The 23,439-nt window shown below is 36.3% G+C and overlaps 1 protein-coding gene across 2 annotated transcripts in view; it reads left to right on the top strand.

Annotated features, from left to right (window-relative positions):
- Window positions 1-18,669, top strand: part of MEMO1 (mediator of cell motility 1) — a 135,724-nt gene extending 117,055 nt beyond the window's left edge. For both annotated transcript variants that reach the window (XM_062209214.1, XM_062209213.1), the window contains 3 exons: window positions 1,070-1,146; window positions 16,623-16,727; window positions 18,108-18,669. In XM_062209214.1, the coding sequence (XP_062065198.1) occupies window positions 1,070-1,146; window positions 16,623-16,727; window positions 18,108-18,239 (314 nt within the window). In that variant the 3' untranslated portion in view covers window positions 18,240-18,669. The remainder of the gene's footprint in view (window positions 1-1,069; window positions 1,147-16,622; window positions 16,728-18,107) is intronic.
- The last annotated feature ends 4,770 nt before the right edge of the window (window positions 18,670-23,439 follow it).

The raw sequence follows: 23,439 nt of genomic DNA, 5'->3' as shown, positions 1-23,439 counted from the left end.
ATAGGATAGTTTTTTAATAAAACTAACAAAACTTAGAAGTCATGATTATCAAGCCAGAAGAAACCTATCTTCCCAGATGGGAAAGGATAAAAAGTAGATGTGTTAATTTTGCTGTAAACATGAAGCACAAGACATGTAGTATGTGTTCGTGACTGAAATACTCTAATACTGTAGAAATGCATTTTGATGAGTCTTCAAAAGAAGTATATATGGAAGTAATGAGTTATTGGTGAAAAGCAGCATTACTTAAAGATAGATCTAGGTGTATCTGAAATATATCATAGTTAAATAATTCATAATTAGTTATAGATATATTTAACTTTTTATTTTCCTATGACTATAGTAGGAAATTTATTTTCTGAACCTTTTGTTTTCTGTCTTTTTAAGCTTTTCCCATTTTATATAATCTGTTCTTTGGAGAACAGCTAAACATTGAAAGTTCTGTGCCTGTCCTTTTACTGAGATTTTATGACAGGATAGGACTATCACATTTATTCTTTTGTTTATTGTATTCACATTGCATAAGGCACTTGTATTGATCTTTCTCCAAGTGAGGTTTTTTTTTCTTCCTAAGGTCATAAAAGTCACACAAGCCACAAGTATGTCTGACCTACACATGTTTTTTTTCTGTAATAAAGATCAGATCTTTGCATTTGTAGAGCTAAAGCTAGGCTTTTGTTGATTTGTTACACTGAAGTAGTTTTCTCATACCAAGTTTTCTTGAATCATTCTTTGGGTTTACTTTACATTGTAGACTGATAAAATGTTTTATAGTGCTTCTAACTTTTAAGCTGTTTTGTTTCCTTAATCTTGTATTGCTGATTACTTTAAGGTTCCTTCATTTTGAAATAGTTTTTAATATCATTAAACTTGGTGATATATCATTTCCTTATTACCTTCCCAAATATGCCTTTGATTTTTATGTCTGAGGGCTCTTGGGAATGACTCTCTCAGAGGCTTAAGCTGTGCTTTGCCTTTCATGAGAACTGAAATGATTTGGTAAGCGCTTGCTTTCTTTTTAGCTTCTAATTTTTCCCTATTTTATTTTGTACATGATATTTGTTTCAAGGTCAGAGGTTCCGTTACAGTTACTATGATGAATCCCAGGGGGAGATTTATAGATCCATTGAACATCTAGATAAAATGGTAAGTCTTTCAGGTGTGGGGTTTTAATGCTCTGAGGCTTTTTTTTTTTTTTTTAAATTTCAGATTAGTGATTCAAGACGTAAGATGTTAAAATATACAATAGACTAATAATTCCTTCCCTACCCTTAATTAAATGTTACAATATGCAGTTTGTCATTTGCATACTGACTATACTGACTATAAGAATAACCCCTGTTTTACTAACAGAAATTTACTTCCATAATTTTATTTGATGAATAAGAATATTTCAGAATAACCAGAAATGGTCTTAAGCTACTTTTTAGAGAAGTCTGTTAGCTCTAGGGGCAAGTAGATCCCAATGCTGTTACTTATTGGTAAGCAGTAGTAAGCACGGTAGTGCTGGAATACTTTGTCTCTAATCCTGTTTGATAGCTATCTAAAATATTTGTTTTGACCCTATCTGAATTGAATTGCTTCTTACAACTTAGTAAGTAACAGTATATGTTTAGGTTTGGTAACAGGCCATACTATTGTTCTTGATTGATGCTGAAGGTTTTACCAGTTAGCTAATAAAAAGCTGTATTCTATGGGAGAAAATATAGGTAGACTTAAAGTGTTAAATAACCTAAAATTTTAAAATATATGGTTGAAAAGTCTTTACTTTTTAAAATTATCACCTTTTTCCTTGTGGAAATAATGATACCATAGCCTTATGATGACAGAATCTAAGATTCCAGGATATACCATAAGATGTAGCTAACTTAAGTGTTTCTGCTACCATAAGGGATTTATATAAGTAAATAGCAGGCATGTTTATTGTTGGATTGTGTTGACTTTTAACTTCACATTTGCTGGAACCTTTTAAAATGAACTTAAATTTAATGAGATTAATACTTTTGAACAGAATTTGAACTTTTTTTCTTTAAAAATCTCTTTAGTATGATTGTTACGAAAGAGTATTTTAAAAAGTTCATGGAAAAATGGAATTAGAAGATAAGTTTGTCTTGGTGAAATCAATGCAGTTTTTCATAATGATATGTTTTCAGTGAGTTTTTTTGAAGATGCCCCTATATATCTAATTATGTTTTTGTTTTGATTTTCATTTATTATTGTTCTTAAGCATATTAAGACTTGAACTTTAATTTTCTATGGCTTGTGTGTAGGCTTTAAGTATTTTATATTAAAAAGATCTATTAAAAACTTTAAAAACATTATTTTTATAAATATAAAGTTTGTTTCTCCTCTTGTCCTTTGCTCTTCCTACAATATCTTTTGTTTGTTTTATTGTTTGGGTTTTTCTTAAAATCAATTTGCTCTAAATACAGTATTTTAGATAATTGTAATCTTATCTCTTGAAGTAGTGTGATAGTCATAGTACTTCTTTAATTTTTTTAAACAATTGCACAGGTAATTTTGATATATGCTCATAAATAGAATATTAAATATAGTAGAACTCTCACTAATTTACTCTGACTTTGGACAGATGGTTTCAATTTTATAATCTTCATTTCTGCATCTGTAAGGAAGGAGACTTGGGCTAGATGTTTTCTAAATTGTGTTTAAATTTATTAGCTTTTCATTCAACTTTACCAGTATGTGAATCCTTATGCATATAGTTAGTACACGATTATGTAGACAAAGGTATATAAAAGTATATTTTTCATATGGTTCACTCCTCAGATGTTTGCAGTAGTTATCACTGGACCAGGCCAAATCCAGGAATCTAGAACTCCATCTGGTTCTCCCACTTGGGTTTCAGGGACCCAAGTACTTGGGCAATTTTCCACTGCCTTCCCAGGCATATCAGCAGGAAGCTGGATCAGAAGTGGAATAGCCAGGACTTGAACCAGCACTCTGATATGGGATGCACATGTCCCAAGTAGTGACTTGTTGCACCACAACATTTGCGGGCCCCCCCCCCCCAAATATTTTAATAAGGAATTTGGATCTGAACCTCTTAGAATTTTATTAAAGCTAAATATAAGGAATATAGATTTTTGTAGAATATTTTGTCAAATTTAAATTATATATTGTTACTTCAAGTCCAGTTGTTTTTTTTTTTTTAATTTTATTTATTGTCTTGGCTTTGATGTTTTCATTTCATTTGATTAACTCCTTTTTTGGCTATCATCTAGTTTTTTTTTTTTTTTTTCTTTTTTTTTTTTCTAAAGATTCGTTTGTTTGTTTGAAAAGCGGAGTTACAGAGGTAGAGGTTTGCTGATTCACTCTCCAGATGGCTGCAGTGGCCAGAGCTGGGCGGGTCTGAAGCCAGGGGCCTGGAGCTTCTGCTGAGTTTCCCACACAGGTGCTGGGGCCCAAAAACTTGGGCCATCTTCTGCTGCTTCTCAGGCCATAGCAGAGAGTTGGATTGGAAGAAGAGCAGCTGGAACTCGAACTGGCATCCGTATGGGATGCTGGCACTGCAGGCGGCAATTTTACCTGCTGTGCCACTGCACTAGCCCTATCATCTAGTCTTTTTTTTTTTTTTTTAATTATTTGATAAGCAGAGCAACAGAGAGAGAGAGATGCGGGGAGGGAGAGTGAGAGAGAGCATGAGAACAAGTACAAGTGAGTGAGCTAATGAAGGAATCTTCCATCCGCTGATTTACTCCGCAAATGCCCACAACAGCCAGGTCTGTTCCTGCCAGGAACTCCATCCTGGTCTCCCTCATGGGTGGTAGGGACTCAAGTACCTGGACTATCCTCCATTGTTCTTCCAGGTGCAGTAGCAGGAAGCTGGGTCAGAAGTGGAGTACTGGGACTCAAATTAGCACTTTCATATAGAATGCCGACATCACAAGTAGCAGCCCCAAAGGTCTAGTCTTGTTATTCTGAGGTTTCCTTCCTTGTTGCCTCAGTTTACTTGGTCATCATTTATTTTCTTGATACAGTAAGTGGTTAATGGTTGTCATAGCAATTGGTTAATGGCTATCTACAATGTACTGGTGGTAACTAAAGTATTGAAATTGCTGTTAAGAGAAAGCATGGTCCCTGACTAAATGGAATTTACAGTCCTGTGGTCTAATAAATTTGTAATGAAGCCATTACAGTATAGAGAGATAATCTAGGTTCCATGGTTACATAGATGCTATTATTCACTAATATAGGGAATGTTAAAGGAATTTTTTTTAAGACTTATTTATTTATTTGAAAGTCAGAGTTAAACAGAGAGAGGAAGAGACAGATAAGTCTTCCATCTGCTGGTTCGCTCCCCAAATGGCTGCAACGGCCAGGGCTGTGCCAGGCCAAAGCCACGAGTCAGGAATCAGGAGCCTCCTCTGGGTCTCCCACATGGGTGCTGGGGCGCAAGCACTTGAGCCATCTTCTGCTGCTTTCCCAAGCACATTAGCAGGGAGATAGATTGAAAGTGCAGCAGCCAGATCTTGAACTGGTGTCCATATAGGAAGCTGGCACCACAGGAGGTAGCTTTACTCACTACACCATAGTGCCAGCCCCTCTCCTCTCATTAGAACTATCTTTACTTTCATTAGTTAACCATATAAAAAATAGATTAAAAAGATTTATTTATTAATTTGAAAGGCAGAGTTACAGAGAGGGAGGGAGAGACAGAGATTTTCCATTTGCTGGTTCACTCTCCAATGACTTAGGTGTGGTCAGGGCTGGGCCAGGCTGAAGCCCAGAGCCTGGTACTCCATCCAGGTCTCCCACTTAAGTGGCAGGGCCCCACATACTTAGGCCATCTTCTGCTGCTTTCCTAGGCCCATTATCAGGTAGCTTGATCGAGAGTGGAACAGCAAGTGAAGCCCATATGGGATGCTGGCATCACAGGCTATGGCTTAACCCGTGTGTCACAATCCCAGCCTCCAAAAAATAATTTAAAAAATCATCTCATTAATAAAGTTTTCCAAAGTCTTCTTGGAAGTGGATTTAGTAAGTTTCCACTTAATTTAAGGGAAAAAAAATGTCATTTGCACCAAAAGCAGTGGAAGAACTCCTGCCAGTGTCAGGACCACTTTTTTTTTTTTAAATTAATGTTTTATTTATTTGAAAGGCAGAGTTCACTCCCCAGATGGCTGTAACAGCCAGCAATGGGCCAGGCTGAATCCAGGAACCAGAAGCTTTATTCAAGTCTCCTACGTGGTTGGTAGAGATCCAAGTACTTGGGCTGTCTTCTCCTGCTTTTCCAGGTGCATTAGCAGGGAGCTGGATTGGAAGTGGAGCAGCCAGGACTTAAAACTGTGCCTATGTGGGATGACAGCATTGCAGGCACTGTCTTCACCTGCTACACTGCGGTCCTTTTAAAATCTAATTCAGATCATGTCACTTTATTGCTCCAAACCTCCTATAATATTATGCCATTTCAGTCAGTGAAAGCTGGTGTGTTTAGAGAGGATGAGCTACACTGACTGGTATCTGAGTAGTATTACTTTCTCTCTCACCTTAGGTCTGCCGTGTGTAAACCCAGCTTGACTGTTGCCTTTTTTGCACTTGACTGTCTCACTCATCTTGAGCCTTTGCTCAGCTTCCCCCTTCCCAGTAGGATCTTCTGACCGCTCTGTGTATTTTGTGTGATATACCCTGTCTTTCCAGCGTTCTCAGTCCACCATATCCTGCTCTGCTTGTTCTTCTGAAGAGTTCAATAGCTTATGTCCTTAGTACATTTTTGCCAGTCCGGATATCTGTTTTGTTCAGTCATGTATTTAAAATTCCTAGAACAGTGATTAGAACATAAGTAGTACTCTATAAATATTTTTCAAGTGAGTGAATTCATGAATATAATCTTTCTATATTCATGCATACAATTTAGAGACATGAATACCCAACTGTAATATAAAAGGGAAATAAAAGTAATTTATAATAAACCAGTACAATAATGTAAATGCCCGAGCACAACTGTATTAGAAGACACAATGAAGTAGTTAGATGATTATGCATCGTATCGTTAATGTAACAGCTATAAATACAAACTTCTGTTAATTTTTACTCAACTTACTAAGTGACATTGCTGAGTGACTTGACTTGATTTTTCTAAATGATAACCTTTCTTTTTAAAGTTATAAATCATGTACTGTTTCCCCTCATTTTACATGATAATAGTTCCATTTCTGAGAAACCCACTATATATTAAAATCATACAAAGATTATTTGTTGTGTATATGAGCAGAATTAAGATGGAAGTTATTAGAAGTAGTGATTTTGTAGATCTTTTAGTCAGAGTTACACAGAGAGAGAAGGAGAGGCAGAGAGAGTGAGGTCTTCATCTGATGGTTCACTCCCCAATTGGCCGTAACGACCGGAGCTGTGTCAATTAGAAGCCAGGAGCCAGGAGCTTCCTCTAGGTCTTCCCATGTGGGTGCAAGGGCCCAAGGACTGGGACCATCTTCTACTGCTTTCCTAGGCCATAGCAGAGAGCTGGATCGGAAGTGGAGCAGCCGGGACTTGAACCTGCGCCCATGTGGGATGCCAGTGCTTCAGGCGGCAGCTTTACCCACTGCACCATAGTGCCGACTCGGTGTGTGTGTGTGTGTGTATGTGTGTATGTGTGTATGTGTGTGTTTTCCCCCCTTAAATGGGTATGTGAAAATTCTGTGCATGGAAAGCAGTTCTTTGTGTGTAGAACTACCCCATATCAGCCTCCTTGGAATCCTCCTTGGAATCTTAGTAGTGTCTCCTAATTGTTGGACAACCACAAAATGTGCATGATTCTGTTACACTTCTCAGACAAGCAGGTGTTCTGTGACCTTATGCTGCTTGCTTTTTTCCCCCCTGAGTATTCATTACATTTACAGTCTGAGAGGACTGGTGCAAATATGGGAGTAAATAAACAAGCTTGGTCTGTGTTGTCACAGAACTTTCATTTTAGTGGGAGGACGATACATAATTTTTTTCAGAGGCATGGAAATACATTCTGTAGCCCCTCTTAGCCACGCAGCTCACATTCCAACATCCCCAGATGCCTAAAACCATGGATAGTACTGAACTATAGGTACATGTCTTTTTCTATGCATATCCATCTGTAATAAAGTTTAATTTATAAACTAGGACGAATAAGAGAGTAGCAATAATAACTAAAATAATAAGTAGAACAATGACAGCAATATACTGCAACAAAAGTTTTTAAAAACTTTTGAGGGGCTGGCACTGTGGCACAGTGGGTTAACGCCCTGACCCAAAGCCCTGGCATCCCATATTGGTGCCAGTTCGAGACCCGGCTGCTCCACTTTCGATCCAGCTCTCTGCTATGGCCTGGGAAAGCAGTAGAAGATGGCCCAAGTCCTTGGGCCCCTGCACCCACGTGGGAGACCTGGAAGAAGCTCCTGGCTCCTGGCTTTGGATTGGCACAGTTCCTGCCATTGCGGCCAATTAGGGAGTAAACCAGTGGATGGAAGACCTTTTTCTCTCCACTGTGTAACTTTGACTTTCAAATAAATAAATCTTTAAAACAAAACTTTTGAAAACTTATGTTTATTTCTGGAAATTTTCATGTAATAGTTTCAGACTTGGTTGACTATGAGTGTCTAAAGTCATGGAAAATGAAACTACATAAGAGAGACTATTGTAAATTAGTTTCTAGTAGTCATATGTGCTATACAGAAAATAATTAAATGATTTTGAGATAGTAAATGATTCAGAGCTGTTTCAGATTGTGTAGAAGGAGCATTATAGTGAGATTTGAGTGATAAGAAGCAAACCAGATGAAGAGGAAAGAACATTCTAGATAGAAGAAACTGCCAGGGTGAAGATCTTTTTTTTTTTTTTTTTTAAAGTTTTTATTTTATTTATTTGAAAGAGTCACAGAGAGAGGTAGAGACAGAGAGGTCTTCCATCCACTGGTTCACTTCCCAGATGGCCGCAACGGCTGGAACTGAGCCAATCGGAAGTCAGGAGCCAGGAGCCTCCCCTGGGTCTCCCACGTGGGTGTGCAGGGGCCCAAGGACTTGGGCCATCTTCCACTGCTTTCCCAGGCCATAGCAGAGAGCTGGATCGGAAGAGGAGCAGGCGGAACCAGAACTGGCACTTCAGGTCAGGGCTTTAATCCACTGTGCCACAGCACTGGCCCCAAGGGTAAAGATCTTAAGATGGGGAAGAGACTGGTGTGTTAGAAGGAAGGAAAAATGGCTGGTGTTGCAGGAGTACAGTGGGTAAGTATAAGAGCATTGCAGATTGTGGTAAATAGGCAGAGATCAGGTAACATAGGGCTTTGTAATGTATGTCAATACAGCTGGAAGTGAAATGATGTCACAGTATTTTAAAGGTGACTGGTGGTTGTGTGGAGAATTGACTCTTCAGAAGGTTCAGGAGAAGGCAAAATGGGCCATTGCCATAGGTAGGGGATGATAATAATTTGAGCTAGGATAGTGTTGATGGAAATAGAAGAAGCTGGTGTTGAGATCTTTTGAGAATCCATCAATGTCTTGCCAGTGGTTGATTGCATTAGTCTGGAGCTCAGAGAAAAGGTTAGGATTATAGGTGGAAGTTTGGAAATTTTCATTGGCCATGTTGATTGTAATTAAAATCAAAGTAGAAATGAGATTGTGTGCTGTAGTAATCTTCAACCCTGTCATTAAACTGGAATTACCTTTTTGAAATAGAGCTGTCCTTATGTATCTCTGGAAATCCTCTTTCAGCAATGTGTGGAAAGAGTCCCAGTGTATTCTTACTTCAGCTTTGTAGGGGAATTTGAGCTGCCCTACTATGGCCCTGGATATGTTGAAGTAGAACACAATTTCCTATTTGCCATCTTTCCCTTTGTTTTTCATCCAGCCCTTTAATTTAAATCATTTATGTACTTTCATCAAGTAAGCCAGACAACATTAACTTTTGCAAATGTGTGAATTGTGTACATTAGAAAAATGGATGCTTTTAGCCCAAAGAAGGTACTTTCCTCCAATTTTGCCTGGTGTTCTGAAGTTGCTGAATATGTCACCTTTTGAAATTGTAGTCACATTTAATTATTTTAGTCTTGTCAGTCTGTTGAATGAGCGTTCATATTTAACAGTTCTTTTGGCTGTTCTTTTATCTCTGTTGGTTGTTGACATTAGGAGAACTGTCTGTCTTCAGGTATGCAAAGATACTCCAAATGTTCATGGAAAACTGGAATTAAAGGTTTATTTTGATCTAAAAACATCTGAAATCTGTGCATAGATTTTTCCTAATAGGTATTTTCCATGAACTTACTTATTTGAGAGAAGGACAGAGAAAGCCCCTATCTGCCAGTTTACTCCCCATATGCTCTCATGTTGCACTGTGCTGGGCTGTGGCGGGGCCTGGAGCCAAGAATGTAATTCAGGTCTTCCATTTGTGTGGCAGGGACGCATTTACTTGATTCATCTAGTAACTGCTTTCTCTTGGGGCCTGTATTGTTGGGAAGCTGGATGCAGGGGCTAGACTTGGAAACTGTGAAGCCACTCCAGTGTGGGAGTGCTACACTAAATCCTGCTCCTCCATAAACTTTTTGGAGGTTTTTGATCAGCAAGATGGATGGACCTTGGTTTGGTTCCTTGTGACAGAGCAGAAGGAGTAACATGTATCATTGTCATGATTCTTTCAACTTCTGAAACAGGTGCCTTTTCTGCTGACTTAGTTAGAAATCTTTATTAATTAGAAAACTAAGTTGTATATATTATAACAAGTAATCTTAAATATAGTCTTAGAAAGATGTGTTTATTTGAAAAGGCAGACAGCAAGAAAAGGGTTGGGGGTGGAGGGCAGAGAGAGAGAAAGAGGTCAGTTTAGTGTCTTTCATACACTGGTTTACTTTCCAGATGCCTGCAACAGCCAGGGCTGGATCAGGCCAAAGCCAGGAGCTTGAAACTCCATTCAAGCTTCTCATGAGGGTAGCAGAAACCCAGGTACTTGAGCCATTATCTGCTATCTCCCAAGAGCATGAGAAAGTTGGGACAGTAGTGTGGACACTCTGGTATAGGATATTGGCATCCAAACTGGATGCTTAAACAGCTACGCTGTAACACCCAGGTTGTCCTCTAATTCTTTTTTTTTTTTTTTTTTTTGACAGAGTGGACAGTGAGAGAGAGAAAGAGAGAGAGAGAGAGAGAGACAGAGAGAAAGGTCTTCCTTTTGCCGTTGGTTCACCCTCCAATGGCCACCGCAGCCTGTGCCGCGCTGATCTGAAGCCAGGAGCCAGGTGCTTCTCCTGGTCTCCCATGGGGTGCAGGGCCCAAGCACTTGGACCATCCTCCACTGCCTTCCCGGGCCACAGCAGAGAGCTGGCCTGGAAGAGGGGCAACCGGGACAGAATCCGGTGCCCCGACCAGGACTAGAACCCGGTGTGCCGGCGCAGCAAGGCGGAGGATTAGCATATTGAGCAAGGCGGAGGATTAGCATTACCAGTGCCCTCTAATTCTGCATCTGGTTTTCTTTCCTTTAGATGTCCAAAATTATTAGAACTTAATTTTTAAAATTTTATTTAAATATTCTGGAATACAATTGCTAAATAAATACTAGTATTTTCTTCATATTAATGTTCTTGCATTTGATATTTGGTTTAACATATTTGATTTGGAATTTTTTTTTGTCCATTTATTGAAATAGTTTTAAACAGGTTTTTAAAAAATGTTTTATTTATTTGAAAGAAATCTTCCATGTGCTGGTTTACTCCCCAAGTGGCTACAGCTGCTGGGGTTGAGCCAGGCTGAAGCCAAGAGCCTGGAACTCCTTTTGGGTTGCCCACATTCCATCTGATCTCCCACATGGGTTTCAGGGGCCCAGGCACTCGGGCCATCTTCCACTGTTTTCCCAGATTTGTTACCAGGGAGCTGGATTGGCAGCAGAGCAGCCAGGACTTGAACCAGCACCCTGTGTAGGATGCTTGTGTGGCAGGCAGCAGCTTAACCTGCTGTGCTACACCAGCCCCCGTGTAGAATTTTTAAATGACTCATAATTTTTTTTTTTTTTGTTAGTATACTGCTCAGCTTATAAGTCAGTTCTGGGAGTTGGAATATGTGAGTCAAAGTAATAACAGTGGTTAGCTGTGGATGTACACTTAGGTGTGGCTGTATATTGTTAGGCAGATTCTTATACAGTGTATTGTCTAAAGTGATTTATATAATCAGATGGTGAGGAGACCTTTCCTCATTTCTTTTCTAAAAAGTCATTTTATGTTACAAAACTTTTAGTTCATTTGAGAACCAATATCTTAGATGCTATGCAATCTTGTCAGAGAAAATATAATTGGATGGTTCTTTGTATATAGGTTAACAAAATGGTAGCTATTTTGAATTTCAGTAGTAAGTATACATTTTAAAAGTTTGATAGAGTAAAAATTATTTTTATGTTAAAATTTTAGTTTGTATCATTCAAAATTAATGTAAATTAATTTCAGTTCTTTTAAATCTGTAAAGTATTACTAATACAGTTTTTAAAATGCTAGAAAATAAATAAAACCATTTCTGCATTCCAAAAGTAAAATAGCTGTTTTTGTTATTGCAAAATGCCTAATAGATTAATATCTTGAAATGTGGTTTATGTGAGAAAACACATAAATAAAGAAGAATATATAGGAACACAAACTCTGTAGTTTCAAGATGTTGGAATTGGGAATAAGTAAGTAAGTACCTATAATGTAGAAAACGTGGATTTTGAAAGTTGTCTTGTAGTTCTATTGGCTATTGACCTTTTGTTTTTGGTAATTAGCACTTTGCAGTTTCAGTAGTTGCAATGACTAAAGCAAAATATACTTTGTGAACTCTGGATTACTTACTTGAAATAATTAGCCACACTTACACATACACAATGATCATCTACTGTCATTTTTATTATACTTTGTTATTTAGCATTGACCATTTTCATTGTGAACATTGGCAAATTATTTATAATTTTGCTGGGGATATCTGGAAATGTTAATGTAGTCATCCATTCATTATAACTCCTTTTGCTTCCCCACTTATTAGTCATTTCATATAATTTGAATATCAACTATTTTTTTTTACTATTGTTTTGAATGAAAATTTTTCTCATTTGTCAACTTATATATCTTTCTCTTCAATTTAGGTCAATAACTTCTTAACAGTTTTATAATGTTATCTGTAAGATAGCCATTTATTTTATTTTAATTTTTTTTTTAAGATTTATTTATTTATTTGAAAGTCAGAGTTACACAGAGAGAGGAGAGGCAAAGAGAGAGAGAGAGAGAGGGAGGGAGGGCTGGTTCACTTCCTAATTGGCGGCAACAGCCGGAACTGCGCCAGTCCAAAGCCAGGAGCTTCTTCCGGGTCTCCCACGTGGGTGCAGGGGCCCAAGGACTTGGGTCATATTCTGCTGCAAGGCCATAGCAGAGAGCTGGATTGGAAAAGGAGTAGTCGGGACTTGAACTGGCGCCCATATGGAATGCCGGCGCTTCAAGCCAGGGCGTTAACCCACTGTGCCACAGCTCCAGCCATTTATTAAAACATTGCTTCTTAGCACGTCTGTCTTTAACCTGAATTTTTTCTCATTAAATTTCTTGCACTGTTAAGATTTTTTATTTATGCCTCCTAAAGAAACAAGAACATTCCTCTTTCCACCTATCCTCCCTAAAATATGTGCCCATCCTCAAGTACAAATGTATGCTTTTACTTTATAATATGAAACTACCGTTCTAATGATTTCATAATATGGTGATTAGTTATGTACTCATAATTAAAATCATAGCTATTTCTTAAATGCTTCTAGAATGTTTTGCCACTACTTTGTTACTTTAGGAAGAGTTACTTCTGGTTGATAATTTTAAAATAACTTTTACTACATGTAGATTTTTTTAAAAAGATTTATTTATGTATTTGAAAGAGTTACACAGAGAGAGAAGGAGAGGCAGAGAGGCAGAAAGAGAGAGAGAGAGAGAGGGAAAAGGAGAGGGAGAGGGAGGTCCTCCATCTGCTGGTTCATTCCCCAATTGGCCGCAACGGCCAGAGGTGTGCCAATCCAAAGCCAGGAGCCAGGAGCTTCTTCCAGGTCTCCCACGTGGGTGCAGGGGCCCAAGGACTTGGGCCATCTTCTACTGCTTTCCCAGGCCATAGCAGAGAGCTAGATCAGAAGAGGAGCAGCTGGGACTCGAACCGGCACCCATATGGGATGTCCCACTGCAGGCAGTGACTTCACCCATTATGCCACAGTGCCGGCCCCAGATAAACTATTTTTTTTTTTTTTAAAGGGAATATATTTGTTTCCTTATCAGAATCCTAAATTTGCACCTGCATCAGTTAGCACCGCCTGTTCCAGCTTACCATTTGGGATTTGGTGTCACTCTCTCATCCATTCCAGGGAGTGTCAGTGCCGTGATGATTCCACCTCCCTGTTCCCACAGTGCGTGTTAACCTTCATTCTGTGAATTTCTTGCTGAATTCCTCAGAAACCCACACTCTTGTTAGAAATTAGAAGTTGTTGATGTTTATGTCTGCTTTGTATCTCAGAGTGTAAGAAGATTGACCCATTTCACTGCTCCATGTTAGGTTATGTTTATCTGAACAGATTGAATTGTCACTGTAGTATGCCTTAGTAATTTTGCTATGCTAGGATGTTAGACTCACTGATCTTATTTTCCAGTGTTTTAAGTAATAGAAAAGTTAGTTTTGAGAGGTGCTTTCTTTTTCATCTTCCTGGGATTTTGGTGAAAGAATTGAACTAGCATTTCTATCTTCTTGGAATGTTGGTAATGGTAATTTCAGGGTTATTAGCACCAGCACATAAATACACACACACAAATATATAAAGTCTATTTGCTGGTGGTTATTCTGTGTTAGCTAATGAATGTCCCATTTTGCAATTTTGTCGTCATTGTTTATTTGCAGACTTCATGAATTTTCCATTTTATGGGAGAGACTTATCCATGAGCAAAGCCTTAATTTCCCCTCCCATCCACCATACCTCTTACACTATCATATTTGTAAGAGACTTGAGTGTAATGGAATTGATTCCTGCTTAGTAACTATATGATACACTTCAAAGAATTAAAATTTTTAACCCATATAACCCATTATTTTTCATCATCTCAGTTTCTCATTTTCCCTAATATGATTTAACCAGCATATCTTCATTTTGAACTCTTTGTTACGTGTTCTGCATTTATAAATTTATATTTTTCTATAGAAGGGTGTCTTGGCCAGTTACTTAGAAATTTTTGTCTTTTTTAAATGTGATAGTTTTCTTCTCTTTGAATTTCTACTAGTATATATACATGATACGTTTTTTCTGAATGTGTTTTGGGATCTTAGTAATAAATTGTACATCAGAACCTCAAAGTGATCTAGTTTATTAATGGTTGGAATTCTGCATAAAGTAAGCTGCCCTAGACCTAATTCAGGAGCACTAAAGATTCTCTTGCAATATATATATGCCAATTGTAGCTACATGAGTGTATTGAAAGAGCTGCTAATGTGATTTTTGCTGTACTGTAATGAATCAGAATATGCAGTGAGAGCCTAAAATTGGAAATTTAGAGCCAAGAAATTTACCTTTTTTATGTCTTAGTTTCTTCATCTCTAGGGCAGTTAAGCTTGAATGCCCATGTTTATTGAAGAGATTGCTGATTCCATTTCTGTACTAGAAGATAAACTGAGTGATTTTCTTTGTACTGGAATTATGATATGAGTTGTTCCTGAGGTTTAACTTTTAAGTTAATTTTTGTTTCTTGAGTTTGGGTCAGCTTACAGTGTTTGCTTTGGATACCCCTTGGTTGTCGGGGAAACCAACTTAGCAGTAAAAACTGGTAGTGGATAAATCCAAGTGGCTAAGTGTATACAATTTAGAGTTGATAATACATGCATTGTCTGTGTTTCAGATATATAAGTAAATTGATAATGTTTATGAAGACCTTGAATAATCAAAAAATATTTACAAATTTGTTTTGATGTTTTGATGTTGCCACTGAAAAATTTGCATGCTACCACTTTTCAGATGACTTTTTTTTTTTTTTAAAGATTTATTTATTTTTGAAAGAGTTAACAGAGAGGGAAAGAGAGATCTCCTATCCTCTGGGTCACTCCCCAGAGAGCCACAACAGTCAGTGCTGGGCCAGGCTGAAGCCAGGAGCCAGGAGCCAGGAGCTTCTTCTGGGTCTCCCCCATGACTGTATGGGCCCTGGCACGTGGACCCTCCTCTGCTGCTCTCTCAGGTGCATTAGCGGGGAGCTGGATAAGAAGTGGAGCAGCTTGGACATGAATCATTGCCCCTTAAGGGCTGGCGTCACGGGCCACGGCTTTACCTGCTGTACCTCAGTGTGGGCCCAAGATAACTTTTATCTGATCACTCTTGGCACTTTTGCATTGTGCCTGTTTTGTTAAAACATGTGAAATAAAATTTTAAAATCACAAAGACTATACCAGTTAAGTTCATGGTTTAACCACCATTTGCATTTCTCCCAGAGGATATTACTTTATTTATTGAATTGTAAATTGTTTTACTTGAATAGGAAAATATAAAGTTGGTGAACAAATGAGGTAGTAATTTATTTGTGTGACTCAGTAAGTTAAAGTTACTGTACTTTAATGAACTATTTGAATATTTTTGGAGAGTGAAAAATTTAGTGGAAACAAGTGCTCAAGTTGTAATGATTGTTTTAAAAGTAATTGGGAGGGGCCGATGCCATGGTGCACTAGGTTAATCCTCGCCTGCTGTGCTGGCATCCCATATGGGCGCTGGGTTCTAGTCCTGGTTGCTCCTCTTCCAGTCCAGCTCTCTGCTGTGGCCTGGGAGGACAGTGGAGGATGGCCCAAGTACTTGGGCCCCTGCACCCACATGGGAGACCAGAAGGAAGCACCTGGCTCCTGGCTTCGGATTGACACAGCATCGGCCGTGGCGGCCATTTGGGGAGTGAACCAATGGAAGGAAGACCTTTCTCTTTCTCTCTCTTTCTCACTGTCTATAACTCTACCTGTCAAATTAAAAAAAAAAATTAATTTGACATAAGGTGTTCTGTTATAAAGAGATGAACAGTTTTCCTTTTAAAAATTTATTCATGAGACCTGTGTTGTGTAAACCTTTATCAGTCTTTGAGGAGCTTTAAATTATTAAAATATATTAGCTGTTAGTTTCTGGTGTTTTCTTTTTTTTATCATTTAGCTAGATAATTGCTGATAACTTAGGCACTCTTGATATTTATATTTATGTTGTAGAAATAATTAAATTACAATTAACTTTTGATTTTTTTTATGCCGATGGCAGGAAGAACATATGGATATAGGGTAATAGAGCCATAAATCAGATTTAATTTTGGGTTTCATGTGAAAATTTTCACAGATTTACTTTTCTGAATAATTTTTAAAGCAAATAGAAAACTGAAATGTTTGAAGTTTGTGAGATAAATGATAGCTGGTGAAGGTGATGTGGAAATATAAGAATAGGGAAATACACGGGGTTTAAAAGGTTTCTGCCAGTAGAGTTAGCTATAATCAGATTATCTTTGATGAATGAGTTTGATGTTTCACAAGGATTATTTAATATATTTTCTTTTTGTCTCTTTAATTGAAACATTAGTTTAGCTCTCATTAACAATTTTAAGATTTAATTAGTTAATAAATTTTGTCCTTTTTATTCTTTGTTTCTTTCTTTTCTTTTTTTAGGGTATGAGTATTATAGAGCAATTAGACCCTGTATCTTTTAGCAATTACTTGAAGAAGTACCATAATACTATATGTGGAAGACATCCTATAGGGGTGTTACTAAATGTGAGTATCCTTAAGAAGTCTTGCCTTTTGTCCATTTGATCCTGTGATGCTTAAAAATATTACTAGTGTGATAATCGTCATCATCATTGGCTTTATTACATTGGCCAAATTTTTTTCTAGTATCTTTAACACAATTTGGTGTTTTCATTATTTTACTAGAATAAAGTTATCACTGGATTACAGGTCAGTAATTTCTATTTCATACAGAAAGTTATGTAGAATAGATACCCATATTTTTCTGGACTCATAGTCAATTTCTACATGCTTTTTACAAATATAATCCAAAGTGACTTTTCAAGTGATAAGTTCTTTATTAATATTTTTATTTTACTAATGTTCTAGGCTCTTAAAAATGGAATATCTTGTACTTTGGATATTCATAATTTAATACAGCAAGACAGATGACATGTATGTTTCTCTCTTTAAAACAAATATAATCCTTATGTTATTTAAGGAATTATGAGACAGAAGCTTTAGTTATGCTGATTTTAGAAAAATATACATCAAATTTTTCTGATAAAATACACTATACATTTTTTGAAAGGATATATGTAACTGAAGAAGAACAAAAAGTGTATGTACTCATGAGTGGGAGGACGAAGTAACAGTGAGTTCATTTGTTTGGAAAAGCAGAGAAATAATGGAGGGAGTAATGTAGTAATTCAGAATAGTCTTTAGTAATCTTGATGTTCAGTGCTATTTTAATGTGATTTGAAAGCTCATATGTTGTGATTTTTTAGGAGGGGTTTTTCTCTTCACCAGTATTTGACTGAAAGAAAAGCCTTTCAAATGCTTAAACTGATTTCTCAAATTTAAATAAAATGAGCTGCATTGAATCAAATAAATTTTTTATAAAATAAATGAAGAATCAATCTACAATTACAGTAGAAATCATAGCATACCTAGAACATAATTCTTAACACATTTAGTCCAAGCTAGACCAAGAAAGATTCCAACATATTAAGACAGAAGTTGACCAAGATTTCATTTAGAGAACAGAGAAAAATATATTTGTAAGGGTACTTCATAAAGCTTATGGAAAAATGGGAGTAAAAGGTAAATGTATTTCAGTGCCAAAAAAGCTTTTGAAAGCCAGGCATAGTGTTTTCATAATAAGCATTTTTCATGAACTTTTTGAAGACCTCTCATATGCATGAGTTGATACTTAATTCTCAAGAAGCTATGTCTGGAGACGTTTCTTGAGAGGATGGTATAAGGATTTTTATCTTTTTTGCTATTTAATATGAGACAACAAGAGAAAATTGAAGAAGAGTCAGAGATCTAGGCTTCAACAGGGAAGTGGACACAGTCAAGCAGCCAATGTATTGAGAGTGTTCACTTTTTAATATGTCTGCCATAACCCAGTTTTTCTTTTTCTAGGCTATCACAGAGCTCCAGAAGAATGGAATGAATATGAGCTTTTCCTTTTTGAATTATGCCCAGTCAAGCCAGTGCAGAAACTGGCAAGACAGTTCAGTGAGTTATGCAGCTGGAGCCCTCACGGTCCACTGACGCTCTGAACCCTCAGGGATGCTACCTGCACACACTCATAATCTGTCCGCGGTCCCAGCCTAGCCTTTACCAAGATACTGGTCCTGGTTTGGGGGGATTCTGAAACCTCAGACTAATAGAACTTTCTTCTCTTCTTTTCTAGTAGGTGTAGTCCTTATTAATTTCAACTCATTAAAAAAAAATGCTTTATAGTTTAGGGTGGTTGAAGGAAGGCTGGCATCAAAATATTTTGATGAAAAAAGATGAGAATGGAAAGGCCCAGTTGTGGCAGAGTTTTTGAAAGTAACTTGTGAAGCATTTACCATATCCTAAATTTGCACTCTTTGCAGACTTGTGCACATATATTCCGCTTTCAGAATAGTTTTGCAAATTGTACACAAACAAAAAAAAAAGGGTGGAAGCTTTTTAATAAAGAAATTGCATTTATAAATGATCTGTATTAGAATATAATAAATCTCCAATTATAGTCAATTACTACCCGTGTTGTACAACAGATACCTTCTATTTTAGTTGCTAATAAAGGGCTACACAACTCAAAATAGTCTGATTTAAACTTATTGCTCTGTGGTATACATGAAATACTGTTTTTAGTAATTCCATCTCAGAATTTTTGTTAAAAATGGTAAATCTCAGCTCTTATGTAAAAATATATTTGGATGTACTTTATATTTGACATATTTATGTGATTTTTTAAATCACAGAAATTAGAATTGTTTAATTTTATAGTTAACTTTAAAATTACTTTCAGTTTGCCTTTTTGTGTGAGACATCCCTTCGTGTCATTACCATATTGTAATAGAATATAAATTCAAGACTGTGAAAGAACAGATATTGTCCTTCAAAGACCGTGTTTGATAGTCTGCAAATGAGGAGACGTTGGAGTGTTCTTAGTGCTTTTCAGATCATTGCAGACCATACACTGCTGTGCTTTTTCAGTGCTTTATGCAATTTGACTCATTTACTTGAATTTCTAGTAACAAGAAAAAAAAAACACTGGATTTTCTTATAGGTCTATATTTTTATTTTTTTTGTCATGAATTTTGGTGCGGCTCTTCCAACTAAAATAATGGTATGGTGTTGTATACTTTCTTTAGTGTAGATCAATTCTAGTCACTTTGGCTTTTTAAAAAAAAATAAAAGTAACTTAATCACTTAATTATGTGGCCAGCATGTGTGTACTACATTATACCTGTTTTAATATAACACTGGGTGTCTACATTGTATTGGAGAGCATTTATATCTTCAGTGATATGCCACAGTGGCATAATTTTTAGATGCCTTGCACCAATTTTATTTAAAAGTTTTCATTTCTTATTTATTAACAACTTTCTATACTCAAGAATGGGATACAGTGATATTCCTTTTTGAAATCATCCACCTATCTATAGGTGGAAACTGTACTTTTATATATTAGTGATTTATTTCCCATTATTTAGGGAATAAAAATTATTTTGGGAATAATAAATCAGTGATTTATTTCCCATTATTTATACTTTTGAGTACTATAAATATTTATTCCTTATTTAATAGAGACTACAAAATTCCAAATTGACTACAGAGTGAATTTTTAAAATAATGTTTTCTGAGTATAAAACCAATACTTGATTACTATAGGAAATTTGGAAAATGCTGAGAAGTATAGTGAAAAAAAATGTCTGCACTCTCACAACCCAGCGATAACATTGTTAATGATTCTGTATTTCCTTTCAGTCTTTGTCTATGCTATTGTATGTATGAGTGTGTGTATATGTGTTTGTGTGTGTGTATAATAACAGAATTTACCTTATGCAGACCATATAGTTGTGTATCTTCTTTTTTTTAATACAACCTAGTATAATAGCATAAATACTTATTTATACATGTCTTTGAAAATATGATTTTAAAAATGGCTGCCTAATATTTTGTTGTATAAAAATACAGTAATTTAACCAGTTATCTCTTTGGATGTTAGGTTGTTTCTAATCTTTCACAATTACAAATAATAGCGGGATCTTAATCCTTGTATGTAAAATGTGAACTCTGCATTAGATTTGTTATTTAGGCTTTTTTGTGGAAATAATAATAAGCAGTTTAAATGGAGAGAACTTTTTAGGCTCTTTAAAATATTGCCAAATTACCATTCAGAAAGATTCTACCAAATTAGTTATGTATGAATACCTATCATATTGTCCCTTCACCAATATCATTATTTTTTTCTAATCTTTGACAGTTTGCTAAACAAATAATTGATTGTTTCTTTGGTATGTCTGATAAGAGTTGCTTTACAATTAATCCTTTTTTTGTCCTCCTGTAATGTTATAGTTGATTGATTAAAAATACAAGAGGGTTGCCTAGGTTAGGTGAGCTGTGTTCCTAGGAGTATCTTCACACCTCTTTTAAAACTACAATAGTTGAACAAATTTCTCTGCTCTCCCTAGAATATGAACCTAGAATCTTTTGTGGTTATGAAGTAGAAAGAACTCCAAGCTGGTAGTTGAGTGTTAGGTTCTAGTTCTTTTCCTGCCACTAATTAGTTCAATGTACTTAAGCACTTCATGTCCTATTGAAGCTTTTGCATCTGTAAAATGTTAAGTATTTTCTAGTTTAAAACACTTTGATGTTGTGACTATTTTTAAAGAGATTCTGATGTCACTTGTATTAAATACCTACATGTTTGATTTCTGTTAGAGGTATTTTGATTTCAGTTTACATACATGAAAATGAAAATCTTGTTATTTAACACAGAAGTTAATTTGTATCACTTAGTGCATTTAATATTATGTAAATTGTTATACTTAAGCTTTCCTACTTTAAGTGCCTTTAAAAATGTTTTGTATTTGGAATCTAAAATGTAAAGGAAATTATTTTGTAGTTCTATACAGTTGTTTCTTTATTACGTACTTCAGAGTGATTTGCCGCAGCTTTTTTTAACCTTGGAGTGCACAAAGCAGCGTATCCATGACCTCTTCACTATTCCAGTACTGAGTCCTTGAGAACTTTATGTTACAGATTAGATCCTTGAGCAGGTAAGTAAGAGAGTCTGTGTTGGGTTTATATGGAGATGTTCTGTTGTAGATGGCTGCTGTCCTGAGCTAGTTAATGGCTATGGCTGTGGAGCTCAGATTTTGCTGTGGCAGCAAACTATTATTTGTCCTAAGTTAGAGGTTCACAGATGTTCTCTATGAATGACCCAATAGTATTTTGAGCTTTGCAGGCCATATGGTTTCTGTTCCAACTTTTCTCCTTTGCCATTGTGGCACAAAAGCAGCCATACACAATATGTAATCAAGTAAATGTGAGTATGTCCTAGTAAGGTTTTTATTTACAAAAACATGACGAGCTGGAGTTAGCCTGTAGACTGTAATTTGCTGTCTCCTCTCCTAGATGGTGTAGTTCATTTATAGTTCAAAGTGCACTAATAATCTGACCTTCCGTGAGTGCTTTGCGTTTCATCTATTTCAACTCTCTCAACCTGATGTAGTCTGACTGTCTGAGTTTCAGTGTCATTTAGGATATCAAGGGTAAGTGGGCAGTGCAACTATGAACTCTTGGAAATTAGTGTTAAGGTATCTTGAAGCTCTTTAAATCCTGGAGGCTTATTTTGTGGCAATAAATTAATCAAAAATATTAGTGGAGGTTGTAAATGATTCTTACAAATTTCTTCACTTATTCTAAGTTCTTGGCAGTATAATTGTTGAGAAGAACCTTTTTACTTGACTCTTTTAGGACACTAGGCTAATATTTTTTAAAGAGATTGTGAAGACTTTATTTTGCCATGTAAAGACCTATAGAAAAAGAACAGTCATTTTAAAGAAAGATTTATTTATTTATTTATTTATTTAGAAGGCAGAGTGACATAGAGTGGGTAAGGAATAGAGAGAAATGAGAACTTGCACCTACTGATTCACTCCTCAAATGACTGCAATCGCCGGGGTGTGGCTGGGCCAGGCTGAAACCAGGAACTCTATCTGTGACTCCTAAGTGAGTTGGAGGGGCGCAAGCACTTGGACTGTCTTCCGCTGCTTTTCCAGTTGCATTAGCAGGGAGCTGGATCAGAAGCCCAGCAGTTGGAAGTTGGCACTCCGATATGGGATGCCAGCATTGCAGGTGGTGACTTAACCTGCTGTGCCATAACGCTGGCCCCTGTCATTATTTTGTTTTAAAAATGATCCCTGATATTAAGGAAGGACATACATTCAGCATAAAGAAGTGTACTGCAGCTTGAATAACTTTACATTGATGAAAACATTACTACGTTATTTTTTCAGGTCACTGGAAACCTCATGGAATAGTGTATCAATGCTAATCTTGTTATGTAGTTGTTGAAAAATCTAACAGAGTTCTAAACTGTTAGTAGGGAATGGAATGAACCCATGCACACGGTTCTTCAGACTGATGTTAAACTGTGCCATGTTTAAAAGGAACAGTATGAACTGTAGTGTTGGTAGGGAGGCTGCATAGTTATGAAAGACATGAATAGTATGCAGAGTGAGATGTAGGTGAAGAAATTAATGGGAAGAAATTTGGGTGAAAGATGAATTTAGGGAGAGGGAATTTTCTTTAAATATTTGAGTCTCTGCTATATTTAAGGAGGAACAAAATTGTTCTATGTAAGAAAGAATAGAATTAGGAAATGGAAGATTCTGGGTCCATATTTAGTTTTCTTTGTGGGAATTTCTAATAGTGAAAATTGAATGTGTTCTCATAAAATCATTGGAAATATTAAAACAATACTTAGATCACTGATTGTTAAAAGTAGAGTTACTGGACTATCTGTATGTTAATATAATCTGGGAATATTAAATTTAATTTGCATAAAATGTTAACTTATTTTTAAATCAAAATTTATTTTGACCAATTGACACTAACTTTGTACACAAATTATAAATTGATGATAGTTACTTAATTGTTCCTAGTAGAACATTAGAATAATGAGTTACTTTGTTTTAGTTAGGATATTTAAATAGAAAGCCAAGTTCTACCATTTCCTAAAATAAATGTAAGTTGGTCTTTAAATAAATGACTTTGACTTTCTTAAAAGGAGTTGTTTTTTCAACCTAAAAGAGAGCCGTATCAGTAGCAAAAAGAGGGTATTGAGGGAGCTTGCTCTTTTTGTACCTATTAATATCAAAATATTGGGAAGGAAACTAGGAGTAGCTAACACATAAGATGTTTTTTCTGTACCCCTTTTTCTTAACCCCAGCATATATGTGCAAATAGA

Source organism: Lepus europaeus, chromosome 13 (assembly GCF_033115175.1).
Source record: "Lepus europaeus isolate LE1 chromosome 13, mLepTim1.pri, whole genome shotgun sequence".
Lineage (NCBI taxonomy): Eukaryota > Metazoa > Chordata > Mammalia > Lagomorpha > Leporidae > Lepus > Lepus europaeus.
The sequence above is the reverse complement of the archived record's forward strand: the minus strand, read 5'-3'. Positions and strand labels throughout refer to the sequence as shown.